This window comes from Pongo pygmaeus, chromosome 9, assembly GCF_028885625.2.
Source record: "Pongo pygmaeus isolate AG05252 chromosome 9, NHGRI_mPonPyg2-v2.0_pri, whole genome shotgun sequence".
Classification (NCBI taxonomy): domain Eukaryota; kingdom Metazoa; phylum Chordata; class Mammalia; order Primates; family Hominidae; genus Pongo; species Pongo pygmaeus.
This window is the reverse complement of record NC_072382.2, coordinates 20,216,038-20,229,971: the sequence shown is the minus strand read 5'-3', so window position 1 is coordinate 20,229,971 and position 13,934 is coordinate 20,216,038. Positions and strand designations below refer to the sequence as shown.

Below are 13,934 nucleotides of genomic sequence, written 5' to 3'. Positions count from 1 at the left end.
TGATTAAAAACGGAGAAAAAGTGACACTTCAGTGGTCCTGCAGTGGGTGAATATAGTCATTGTGATATTTTCAGAGTAAGCTAGGTTTCAGTCACACACACACACACACACACACACACACACACGATAAGAGAAATGTATAGAATCATGGGGAATTTGCCGTACAGTTTTGGGTTTTGGCTTGCAATTATTAGCTGCACCTTGGGCATGTTACATAACCTCCCTAAGTCTCAATTTCCTCTGCTATAAAATAAGGATAAAAGTACCTTAAATGGTGGTTGTGAAAATTAGAGACAATGTAAGTTGAGTACATCATACAGCGCTTGGCACAGAATAGGTATTTGGCAACCCTCTCCCCACATGAGTTTTTTAAGTTTCTGTATTTACTTTAAGGCCCTTATTGTATACAGTCATCCATGAGTATATGCAGGGGGTTAGTTCCAGGGCTGTCTGAGTATACCAAAATCTGTGCATACTCAAGTCCTGCAGTTGGCCCTGTGGAACCCGAATCTACGAGAAGTTGGCCCTCCCTATACGTGTGTTTTGCTTCCTGAGAATACTGAAGTTTCGACCTACATTTGGTTGGAAAAAACCCTCACTTTTAAGTGGACCCGAGCTATTCAAATCTGTATTGTTCAAGGGTCAACTGTATTTCACTTTGAAGGACTGGTCCTCAGCAAGTTCATCTTCTGAACTACTCAGTGATGCTCACACTCAAGACCATATCTTATTAAGTGGTTAGTTTAGAGGCTCTTTCCCATGCAGATTTGCAAGCAGAGTGTGTAAAAATCACACATTGCACTTGTTGCCTGGCAGCACGTGTCCCTGAGTGGTAGTACATGGCTTGCATTGTAATGTTATCAGTGCTGGGGCCAGCTGGCTAGACATGTACTGCCACATGGGCTAGGGACTCCATTCCTCAACAAAACAGCAGCCAGCACTAGGGTTAACAGAAAATGACAAACCAGGCATGGATGAGGGAGGCGCCAGCACAGCAGCGGGATGTCTTTTGATTTGCTTCTGTTATTTGCATGTCTCTCTTGTGATGTCTGTGAAATGTTTAGAATGACAAAGTTTTTAAAAGACCTGCTGACTCCGCCTGAAAAATGTGAAAAACCTCCCGTTTAGAGACCTATTATGTCCAGCTAGCCTGCATTTTCTATATCTTTTTCTTTATTTTTTATTAATGCAAACATTTGCATGAAGACAGAACCTTTGTTTCTTAAAGAGTTCATCTGCTCCTGCTGCTTACTGGCCCTGCCATGCAAGAGCACAACAGAACCTTTGTTAGGCTTTCAGCAAAGCTGTTTATGAACGGTGGCTTACTGAGGACTGCTTCCTGTGCTGTGTGCTTCCATTTTGTCTAAAAAGAAAAAAAGAAAATAGTTATTAGGAGTAAAAAGAATTTGGACTTTCTTTTATTCAAGTCCTGGATGTTGAAATGACAAGTAGCCCCCAAATTTGTGAGGAACTGGTAATTGCATCGAATGCATTTTTTCGCTTTACCTTGAACATAATGAGGCTCTTAGAAACAATAGAAGGAACAAGTGCCTTCTCATTGGAATAGAGAGAAGGAACAGTAAAAAGGCAACAGAAAGAGTGGTTGAGAACAGGACAAAAGTGGCTTCCAGTAAGAACCCTAACATTGTAATAGAATGTGTTTTGGTATTTAGTGTTTCCCACCTGGGAGGCACAGTCCTAAAGTGGTTGAGTTGAATAAAGAACAGCATCACAGTTTATAAATAGTGGATACAGTTTGTATGTTCATTAAGTAAATATTTGAATGTCTACCATGTGGAAGACACTGAATGGTCCTGAGTGATAAAGGAAATAAAAGATAAATGAGTCATGGTGCCTATCTTTAAGGATCAGGACATCCAACAAAGAAGATAACATATGCATAACAGAAATAACTGTGTATCAAGGTGGAAAGTGCCACTGGAAATATTTAAAATAGGTGTTTAGGGAGTTTGGGAAAAGGGAAGATCACTTCTGGCTGGGACAGAATCAGGGAAAGGTTCACAAAGAAGGTGGCATTTGAGTTGGGCCTGGCAGGAAAGGTAGGATTGAACATTGCAACATTCCTAAAAGTGATGAGTCAAAAATTATGTTGGTCTAGTAAAACAGATCCAAAGTATGTTTTTATAGGGTACTTTGGTGGTGTTTTTATACCATTAATTTAGATGATATTTTAAGTGTTAGTATGAGTTTTCTGTGTAAACTAAACTGGGGCCTCTCTGTCTAGTCTATGCTGTTCCTACCATTTGCCCCATACGGTTTTTGTGCACTTTGGCCTAGGCCTTTTTGTATCTATAAATATCTACAATAGCATCCTTTACTTTCATAACAAAAATAGAAACTCAAAGGGATTATTGAGCACTATTACAGCTATATCCCATAAACAGTATGTGGAGATAGTTCTTAGTGGGGATTTCACATGTGAGACTCTTATTTGAAAAAGAATCCCCACCTTCGTGCAGAGCCACATCAACCACAAGAGAGAGGACAGGGAATTCTAAGCCCGTGAGTTTTCAGTTACTTTAAATTAGAACTTTTCTGTATCTTTTTGTCATTAGAAAAAATGAGATCTGTTACTGTTAGTTCAGTTGTTGTGAATGCCAACTAATTTTTATGTAATATTTTTAATGTAAAACACCAAGCAAATGATTAAGCTGTTATATTAGTATCTTATTGCATTAAATTCACTAATCTGTATATTCATAGTTAAATTGCATATTACCAATTAATATTAATCTGTAAATTTAATAATAATTGATAAATACATGGTTTGCCCCCAAAGACTATACTTTTTTGTTTTTTAAAGAGACAGGAGTCCTACTATGTTGGTCTTGAACTCCTGAGCTCAAGGGATCATCCTGCCTCAGCCTCCTGAGTAACTGGGACCACAGGCATGCACCACCATGCCCGGCTGCAAGACTACAACTTGTGCTATATAGCACAATTAATTTTCACCATGTAATTTTATTACTTCCCTGTTTGAAAACATTATGAGTGGCATATGATTTACTACATGTTTAGCAATTTACAGGATTTTTTTTTTTTATCCATGATACTTTCTGGAAAATAGTTATGTGAATGTTTATGGCATTGACTTGATAACTATACTGCTTTATTAGTAACTATTTTTGCAAAGTTATTGCCATGACAAATATTACTTGGGTTCTTCATATGTCCCTTAGATTGTAACTGTGGGAAACTTAAATGCTACTTTAGATTTCTCTAGTGTTCAGGAAGTACATTTTGTTATGGTCAGCTAGCTGAGTGCTTTAAGTTTGAACTATGAAAATCTCCTTAAAAAAAAAAAAAGAGGCTGGGCGCGGTGGCTTACGCCTGTAATCCCAGCACTTTGGGAGGCCAAGGCAGGCGGATCACCTGAGGTCAAGAGTTTGAGACCAGCCTGGCCAACGTGGTGAAACCCTGTCTCTACTAAAAGTACAAAAATTAGCTGAGCATGGTGGCGGGCGCCTGTAATCCCACCTACTTAGGAGGCTGAGGCAGGAGAATCGCTTGAACCCTGGAGGTAGAGGTTGCAGTGAGCCGAGATCATGCCACTACACTCCAGCCTGGGTGACAACAGCAAGACTCCGACTTAAAAAAAAAAAGATTCTGTGGTTTCTGGCACTTGAAATTGCAGGACTCCCACCTACAAATGCTGTATTATTATGAGATTTAGGCTGGAAATACTGAGGCAGTAGGATTTAAAGCACTTACCCTTAATTGACATCCCAAACTATATATAAACAAACAAACAAACAAACAAAAACACCAGTTTTAGGAAAGAGAAGGGAAGAGGGGAGGATTAATGGTTGACCAGAGACTGTTTTGAATGTCAAGGCACTCAGCTTTGCACAGCTATTAACCAGTACAATACCCCTTTTGGGTGAGGGAAATAGACTTTAGTTTTTCATCCTCTACTTAACATAAAGATCTTTAGACACTTCTTGTTTTCTGGTTGTCACAGGTGATGTTAGCATATGTGTAATGCTTTGTTTGCCTCTGGTGTGTCTTTTAGTATTTGAGTTTGACTAGCCGTATAGCAGGACTTTAGTGGTTTGGATGCATAGATGCAATGTATTGCTTTTTTCTGTTTTATAATTAACAATTATAAAATAAAATGTCGTTCCTTAATTTGCAGATTTGTTCTCAGAAAGTTCTATTTGATACATGTCATACTGCATCGCTCTTTAAAGGTGGCAGTATCATGCAGTGCAGACTGGAATGTAGGATAATAGGCTTATACACTTGGAGTAGAGAAGGCCTTTTTGAATAGGACACAAAGCACACCAAAAAAAGCCACAGATACATTATTTTGACTGTATCAACACTTAAAACTTCTGTAAAATGAGAGATACCACAGACAAGTTAAAAGAAGACCATGAAGTAGATGTATGTATTTGTGACATGTATAGAATTATCTACAAGTCAAGAAGAAGAAAAAAAGACAACCAGAGAAGAAAATTGGCAAAGGATAAGAAATACAAATAAACATGAAAATGTGCTTAACTTTATTTGTGATCAAGAAAAGTAAAATTAAAACAACAGAGAAAAGCTATTTTATAACTATTAAATCGGCAAAATTAAAAAGCATTAGGCCAAGGATAGTGAAAATAGATACTCATACAGCTGGTGGTGTGTAAATTGGAATAACTAATTTGTAAAAGCAATTGTCTATCTCTGGTAAACATGAAGATATCCTGTGCATCCTATGAAATGCCAATTCCATCTTGAGGTATCTACCTTAGAAAAACTCTTGCACATATATACAAGGAAACACGTACAAGAATGTTCAATACAGCCCAGTTTATTACAGTGAAAACATGGAAACAACCTAAATGTTTATCAGTAGGGAAATATTTACCATTGGGAACTATCAAAAAGGTAAGTAGGTTCCATATTGTTTTATAAAAGGTCTCTAGACATTGTTGATTAAAAAAAAAAGATGCAGAAAGGATATATCAGACACTTAAAAACAAAACATGAAAACAAAACAAGCTCACAAACTATATTTCTATATTTTTGAAAATATGTACCCCAAACTGATAATAGTTGTTACCTATGGGAACTGGAATTAGTCTTTAGCTTTATCTGTACTGTTTGAACCTTTAAAAATTATTGTATGTTTAACTAGAAATAAACATTTTTTAAAATTTAAAGATCATACCAATACTTTGATTTACCAGTTTAAGCTTCTTAATACTATAAAGCATTAACAGGGAAGAGCCAGCAATTTCTAGATAATACAACGTAAGATGGGGCACATTGTAGGTTTTTGGATTTTTCTTGTTTTGCTTTCATTTTTGGTTTTGAGAGGTAGTGGGGTGAATGGAAGAATACGGGCTTTGGAGTCAAATCTAAGTTTGAATCCAAGCTCTGCCATTTATTTAGACTTTGGGCAGGTTTCTTAACCTCTCTAGTTAAAAAAAAAAAATGCTGTTACCTACTGCGTTGGGTTGTATAAGAATTACATGTGCTAGATTCCTCATTTCCCCGTTCCCTTTGGTTAAGGGAAATTGGTCTAGTGTGGTCTAAGATCAAAGATGGTCTCATATGGATGACAAAATGTTTCACGAGAACACACTATATCCTTGGACCAGGATATACCAGTAAAGATGGAGGATGTAAATAATTAATTTTAGAGGTCTATTAACTTTTTAAACCATTAAGCTATCTATTTGTACCTCACAAGATCAAATACTAGATTATGTTAGTGATTTATAAATGATATTGAACTTGAAACTTCTAAGCAGTTTACATGACAGGTTGTTGATTAACAGGTTTACTTTTTTTTTTTTTTTAATCTTAGAGAGCATTTTAATTTAGTTCAGCAAACATTTATTTGTGCCATCCAGCATCTCAATCTCAAGAGGCCTCATAGACCAAATATGTCTCAAAAGGAAGAAAGGAAAACTCTATGTATTTATCAATTTATTTATCAAACTCTGGCAAGGGGGGAAAAAGTCAGGTTTAAAGTTGAGTATATGTATATACTCTGCTTTTCACTTGTACTGCTATTGCCTATGTGTGCATCTGTTAATATCATATATAGCAATTCATATGAAGATTTTTTCCAGTGAGACTTAGTTATTCTAGTATTGGGACTCTGTATTAAATAATAATTTTTAAAAAAGAGTGCTCTAACTAATGTTAAGGTGGAAATTCTAGACCCCTCAAGCAAAAATTTCCAAATAGGACCCCTTATCATTTAATTGTGAAATAAACAACTAGCACTTTTATGGTATTTATGCTTAGGAAGAGAATAAAAAGAAATAGTTTTGGATTTTCCCCATATAAATTAGGGCCTGCTGAGTAATTAGCAGTTAATAAATGAATGCTTCCTACAAGTTTAAAGGTCATACCTGAAATGGGTATATGATGATGTATATTTTTATAATTGTAGATTTTATATAGCCCAAGAATCCTTGAAGATAATCTAAACATCTTGGTTTGATGAGCAGAACTTTCAATAAGGGGGTAAGGGGCTAATATTGTTTGAGCACTTACTATGTGCCAAGCACTATTCTAAGATGATTACATAGATTATTTTATTTAATCTTCACCACAGTCTTCTGTGGTAGGTACTAGTATTGCCCAATTTTATAGAAAAGGGCAGAGAGATAAGGTAACTTATATGAAGTTACACAGTCAGTAAATGACAGAGCTAGAAATCATAGCCAGGTTCAGTTGGCTCAAGAGCCCATGTTCTTAACCATTGCAGTAAAAATTGTTATGCTGTTTTAATCTGTAGAGTCAGCATGTAGCAATAATAATATAGTCATTAACATGTTACATTTTGCATATATTGAATGCTTTCTAAAGAAGTAGTTTATTATCAGACACATTCTTGGAATCATACCCATTTTATAGCAGGATTGACAGTGTTATAAAGAGATTATGTGATCAACATGGGGTGAGTCAAGAGAACCAAGAAGTTTCTGATCCACAATTGCCTTCACTTGCTAGGTTCGGGTAAGGATCATATAGTGTTTACTTACATTTGCCTTAGATTTTTCAGTATAGCATGATGAAATTCTAAATGCTTATCTCAGACAGTGATGCTGTCTGAGCAAGACATGGACGATTGGGCATTAGTGTGAATTTTAGGACACTAGAGCGTAGGTACAGGTTAGAAAACTTAATCCTTATCTTGTTGTGGAAGTCATGGCAAAGCCAAAGAGGAAAAGCCTGTCTTAAATGCTTTTCCTTTTCCAAGAGGGCAGCTAAGGTGCCCAGATATCTTTGCCCTCCAGGGATGCAGGTGTGCTGTTTTTATTCTTTAATCATTCACATAAATTAAAGCCTATTCCTTTGCATTAAAAAAAAATGTAAAATGACACTCTCCGTGTTTTATTGCCAGGCAAGAGCTTTGAACTTCTGTCTCATTGAAGTTTGATAAACTAAGGATTTTCCAGTGTTGGGTGGTACCCTTAACCACAGAGGGAGCATTAGACTGATAAGAGCTGCAGGTGAAGGAAACCACCAGGGCACAGCAATTAGGGAGAGCTTTGCACTTGGCTTTTGGCTGGTGTAAAACTCTCTGCAGGGAGGAACTTTTCTTCTTAGCTTCTTCCCTTCACCCACACATAAAAAGAACACCAGGGCTTTCTATTTCTACTTTGTGAACTAGGAATGGATGGGATGGTTCTTTTCAAGAAACTTTCAAATTTAGGGACAAGTTCTAACTTCACACAAATGCTGATTGGTATGAAGGTGGGGGGACAGGACACACAGACATACACACACATAAATTCACGTGGACCCAAATGGACCATATCTCTCAGGTGATTTTACTATCAACATACATTCCTGCCTTTGTGCACTGTGTAAAATAAAGATAATTTTTACTTCCATAACTGATTATAAAGTGTTAATGGTGAGGCAATGTGTTAAGAGAATGGGTTCTTGGTATCAGGTAAACCTTGGTTCAAATCTTGGCTTCTCTTCCTACTAGCTGTGTACATTATTTTAATTTTGTAAGTCTCAGTTCTCCCACTTGTAAAAATAGAAGTCTAAGAATATTATAGGATTGTATTTGGAAGAAATAGAATAAAGCACGTGAAACAATTAGTACAGTACTGTATCTGTCACATTGTTGTTTACTAAATTGTGCAAGTACTAAAAAATGGTAGCTGTTATTATTTGTAATATGAAACTAAATATCTGATTGGCAGATAAATGTTAAACATGCATGGTCCAATATATTTCTTTCTTTCCTTTTTTATATTTTTGGTATAAAGTCTATTTTCTAGAAAATTCCTCCTTTTTTTTTTCTAGAAGGACAAAAGTACTTTGATTTTTACTGCTCTGAAAATATTTATCCCGTAAAGAGCTTTCACATTAACTTTGAGTCCCTGGAGCTAGGGAGGAGAAGCAGCAGGATTTGCTTCTAAGTAGAGCTCTTTCATTTCTACCATCAAAAAGAAAAAAAAAATCCTGTGCTAGCCTTAGGTAGAGCTAAGTCATAAAAGGCCATATAGCCCAAGGAAGGAATCTTTTTGTAAGATCAGGATAAACCGATAGAAGAAAGGAAGGAGAACACAGAGGTGAAAATGCAGCTGATTTTAATGTTTCCCTGGCCATTTTCCCTCCCAATTTAATACACACCTAATTATAATTATTATATTTTGAAAACAATGCCGGAAATTGGCAGGTATTATCTCACAGCTTCACTCTTAGTTTTGGCCATTTCTTAAACAGTTTTCTAGTTGGACGAACTGTTGAGTTGAGGCACTGATTTTGTTTTCACCTCTTTTTGGGTGGGGTTGGGGGTGGGCAGTCAGGGTTTGCAGTGGTTGGTAGTTGTTAGTTTTGGGAAGCACTCGTTTAGATAGAATGAGTCACAGAATGTAAACAGGTCATGCATCTGGACTTTAGGCTGCTGGGAACCTGGTGAAACCTTAGGTCACCGTGATCATTATGGTCAAATGAAGACTCGGGCTCAGGTTGGCAGATAAACTTACTTGTTTTCTGAGCCTCGCTAGACTACCAGGACTTCAGAAATAGTTTTTTGAAATACCAGTATGTAGAAATGTTAGGTAATTCCGTCATATTTTCCTGAGGAGTGAAACTGCGAAAGAAGTAAATGTCTACTTTGGCAGCAGCCTCACAGAATTGCTTTTTGGAAGGACATTCATCACTTCCGGGTTTTTTGTTCTCACTGCTCCAGATGAAAGTATTTTTGTGAATTCTTTATGGTAAATGGGGACACTGAATTGGAAGCTTCTATGTAAAGTTTGTCAGGATACCTCTGTCATACCTAAGGATAAAATTCAGAGAAAGGGAAGAAGTATTTGAGTACCTGACATCTAAGAAGTTCTGGCCTATGTTGTTTACTGAGTAAACTCCCAATAATGCTTTGAGATAGGCTTTTAAGGAAACATGTTATCAATCACGTACTATGTACCAAACACATAGTGGTGTTTTACCGGTATTATCTTATTTATTTCTCCTAACCCTATAATGTAAGTACCATTATTATCCCCATTTACCATGAAGAATAGGCTTGAAGAGTAATTTGTTTATGGTCACATAACTAGAAAGCGGCAGAGCTGAGAATGGAGCTCTCAACTCTCTGTAATCCAAAGCCCAGGTTCTTAACCAGTGATTCTTAAACTTAAGAGTACATAAGAAGCATCAGGAGTACTTGTTAAAAATTACTGGGCTGTAGTAAAAAATTTAAGGTCACTGAATCTGGGACAGTGCCAGACTATAAATCTGCATTTTAAATGGCACCCCAGGGGATTCAGATCAAGAAATTGATTGACCATATTTTGAGAAACATAGTTAAATTATATTGCTTTCCACACTTGATAAAGAATAAAACAGGTGTAGACTAAGTAACTATCCAAGATTAAGCTACCAAGACAGAGCCATGATTCAAACTCAGGTCTGTCTCACTCTAATACTCATACTTTTTATTATACGCCCATGATTAACTCACACATTTCCAAGTCACAACAAATGCAGAAAACATGATATCTAATAAACTGAGCCAGATAGATTTCATGGTCTTGTTATTTACCAAAGTTAATAACTTATATATACACCAGTATTAAAATTTTCATGGTCTTTAAACCTTTCCAGTGACTTTTTTTTTTTTCTAATTTAAATTAACTGAGTTTTCTTTTCTTTCTTTTTTGAAATGAAGTCTGGCTCTGTCACCCAGGCTGGAGTGCAATGGCATGATCTCGGCTCACTGCAATCTCCACCTCCCAGGTTCAAGTGATTCCCCTGCCGCAGCTTCCTGAGTAGCTGGGATTACTAGCTACTCAGGAAGTAGCCACTGCATCTGGCTAATTTTTGTATTATTAGTAGAGACAGGTTTTCACCATGTTGCCAAGCTGGTCTCGAACTCCTGACCTCAAGTGATCCACCCACCTCAGCCTCCCAAAGTGCTGGGATTACAGGAGTGAGCCACCGTGCCTGGCCAGAGTTTTCTTTACAATCATACCATCCGTGCTTCAAGCATGGAATTACTAACTCCCTGGGATAAGTTTCTGATGCAGAAATGGAAAAGAATGGAAGGAGGTAGAAAGAAAAGAACTTCCAGGTGTATCTGCTGAATGGTGCTAAATCTCCTCTTCAACCCACCCTTGTCATTGAGATGAAGAATGAAGGGTTGATGCTAATACCAACAGCCAGTCAAATGGCAATTGGTCATGTTCACATCATCTCCCAATCTATCCTTTGAGACTATAGCTCAGTTAGGGTCAGCAAGTTTGCTTTGCCTATTCCAGTCCACTGATGAAGTGTCATCAGACAGAGCCAACACCTGGATTGCCTTACACATGACCTCCTACTAGGATTGGGATCATTCTTTTTAAAATTTTTCTCTCATTTTCTCTTTCTCTCTTGCTATTTGATTGCAGCTCAGCGACATGTCCTCACCTACATGGAGGATGCAGTGTGCCAGCTGCTAGAGAACAGGGAAGATATTAGCCAATATGGAATTGCCAGGTTCTTCACTGAATAGTAAGTACATGAATGTTGTACTAATACAGTGAACCCAGAGGAGGCGCTTGGAAGCAGGCAGGATACTTGAGGAACAGAGCAGGACAATGCTGATTAGGTAGTGGCAGTGAATGTTTAGTTTTGGTAGGTTGGTTGTGTGCCGCCCAAACATGTTTTGGAGCATGCCTTTGGTGCAGCTAGTTTTGTCCAGTGATGTCTCATGAATGGTTTTGATTACAGTAGCTTAACAACTGCTTGTTTGATCTATTAGATCTGTTTCTTTAGGTTCCTCTTTTAACTTTCTCCTTTATTCAAAATATTCACTTTGATTTCCTTTCGCTGGTGTTCATCTAGCCTGTTTTTTTTCATGGCTGGCTTTTCTCATGGAATCTAGGCTAATATTCCTCTGCAGTTTTCTTTCTACAGGATGCTGTGCCAATCACTTAATGATTTAAGTGTATTCAGCAAAGTGAAGAGACAACCCACAGAATGGGAGAAAATATTTGCAAACTACCCATCTGACAAGGGATTAATAACCAGAATATATAAGGAGCTCAAACATCTCTATAGGAAAACATCCAATAATCCCATCAAAAAATGGACAAAAGATGTGCATAGACACTTCTCAAAACAAGACATACAAATGGCAAACAGGCATAAGCAAAGGTGCTCAACATCATTGATCATCAGAGAAATGCAAATCAAAACTACAATGAGATAACATCTCACCCCAGTTACAATGGCTTATATCCTAAAGACAGGCAATAACAAATGCTGGCGAGGATGTGGAGAAAGGGAACCCTTCTACCCTGTTGATGGGGATGTAAATTAGTATAACCACTGTGGAGAACAGTTTGGAGGTTCCTCAAAAAACTAGGAATAGGGCTGCCATATGATCCAGCAATTCCACTGCTGGGTATATACCCAAAAGAAAGGAAATTAGTGTATCGAATAAATATCAGTACTCCTATGTTTGTTGCAGCACTGTTTAGAATACTAAGATTTGGAGGCAATCTAAGTGTCCATCAACAGATGAATGGGTAAAGAAAATGTGGTACATATACACAATGGAGTATTATTTGGCCCTAAGAAAGAATGAGATCCTGTCATTTGCAACAACATGAATGGAACTGAAGATCATTATGTTAAGTGAAATAAGCCAGGCACAGAAAAACAAACATTGGATGTTCTCACTTGTTTGTGGGATGTAAAAATCAAAACAATTAAACTCATGGACAAAGAGAATAGAAGGATGGTTACCAGAGGTTGGGAAGGGTAGCAGGGGGCTGGGGGAAGAGGGGGGGTGGTTGATGGGTACAAAAAAAAAAAAAGAATGAATAAGACCTGCTATTTGATAGCACAACAGGGTGACTCTAGTCAATGATAACTTAATTGTTCATTTTAAAATAACTCAAAGAGTATATTTAGATTGTTTGTAACACAAAGGATAAATGCTTGATGGGGTGGATACCCTATTCTCCATGATATGATTATTTAACATTGCATGTCTGTATCAAAACATCGTATGTGCCCCAAAAATATATACACTTACTATGTACCCATGAAAATTAGAACTTAAAAAAATTTTTTAAAGGAATATTTCTAGAGGGAGGATATCTTTCATAGATTATATATTTGAAAGGTCATACTTAGGCCAGGCATGGTGGCTCAAGCCTGTAATCCCAGCACTTTGGGAGGCTGAGGTGGGCAGATCATGAGGTCAGGAGTTGGAGACCAGCCTGACCAACATGGTGAAACCCCATCTCTACTAAAAATACAAAAATCAGCCAAGCATGGTGGCACGCGCCTGTAATCCCAGCTACTAGGGAGGCTGAGGCAGGAGAATCGCTTGAACCCAGTAGGCAGAGGTGGCAGTGAGCCAAGATGGTGCCACTGCACTCCAGCCTGGCCAACAGAGAGAGACTCCGTCTCAAAAAAAAAAAAAGGTCATACTTCTTTATAAAGTATACTTAGAATGTGTAAAAGTCAAAATGATTACTACCTTTTTTATTTTTCTGAGACAGAATTTTACTCTGTTGTTCAGGCTGGAGTACAGTGGCATCATCATGGCTCATTGTAGCCTTGAACTCCCGGGCTCAAGGAATCCTCCTGCCTCAGCCTCCCCAGTAGCTGGGACTACAGGTATGTACTATCATGCCCAGCTAAATTTAAAATTTATCTTTTGTAGAAACAGAGTTTCAGTATGTTGACCAGGCTGGTTTTGAACTCCAGGCCTCAAGTAATCCTCTTGCCTTGGGCTCTCAAAGTGTTGGGATTCTAGGCATGAGCCACCATGCCCAGCTGATTACCACTTTTTGAATATTACAGAACTGTTTTTAGGCTGAATGAGATAAACACTTTAAAAACACATTAATATTCTTTTTCTTCCAACTTTTATTTTAGATACAGGGAATACATGTGCAGGTTTGTTACATGGGTACATTGCACCCAGGTAGTGAGCATAGTACCCAATAGGTAGTTTTTGACCCATTACCCCTCTCCCTTCTCCCCTCTAGCAGTCCACAGTGTCTGTTGCTCCCATGTTCATGTTCATGAATGCTCAATGTTTAGCTCCCACTTATAAGTGAGAACATGTGGTATTTGGTTTTCAGTACCTACATTAATTCACTTAGGATTATGGCCTCTAGCTCCATCCATGTTGCTGCAAAGGACATGATTTTATTCTTTTTTTATGGCTGCATAGTATTCCATGGTATATATGTACCATATTTTCTTTATCCAATTCACCTTGATGGGCACCTAGGTTGACTCCATGTCTTTGCTGTTGTGAATAGTGCAGCGATGAATGTACGAGTGCATGGGGAGAATGAGGTATTTTCCTTTGGCATACCCACTAATGAATGGGATTGCCGAGTCAAATGGTAGCTCTGTTTTAAGTTCTTTGAGAAATCTCCAAACTCATTTCCACAGTAGCTGAATTAATTTACATTCCCACCAACAGTGTA

The 13,934-nt window shown here is 37.7% G+C and overlaps 1 protein-coding gene across 5 annotated transcripts in view; it reads left to right on the top strand.

Annotated features, from left to right (window-relative positions):
• Positions 1 to 13,934, top strand: part of CSTPP1 (centriolar satellite-associated tubulin polyglutamylase complex regulator 1) — a 235,178-nt gene that overhangs the window by 35,084 nt on the left and 186,160 nt on the right. For 3 of the 5 annotated variants that reach the window (XM_054439689.2, XM_054439688.2, XM_063671894.1), the window contains exon 2: positions 10,887 to 10,989. The exons of the other annotated variants lie outside the window; for them this stretch is intronic. In XM_054439689.2, coding sequence (XP_054295664.1) covers positions 10,887 to 10,989 — 103 coding nt within the window. The remainder of the gene's footprint in view (positions 1 to 10,886; positions 10,990 to 13,934) is intronic. 5 annotated transcript variants of the gene reach the window in all.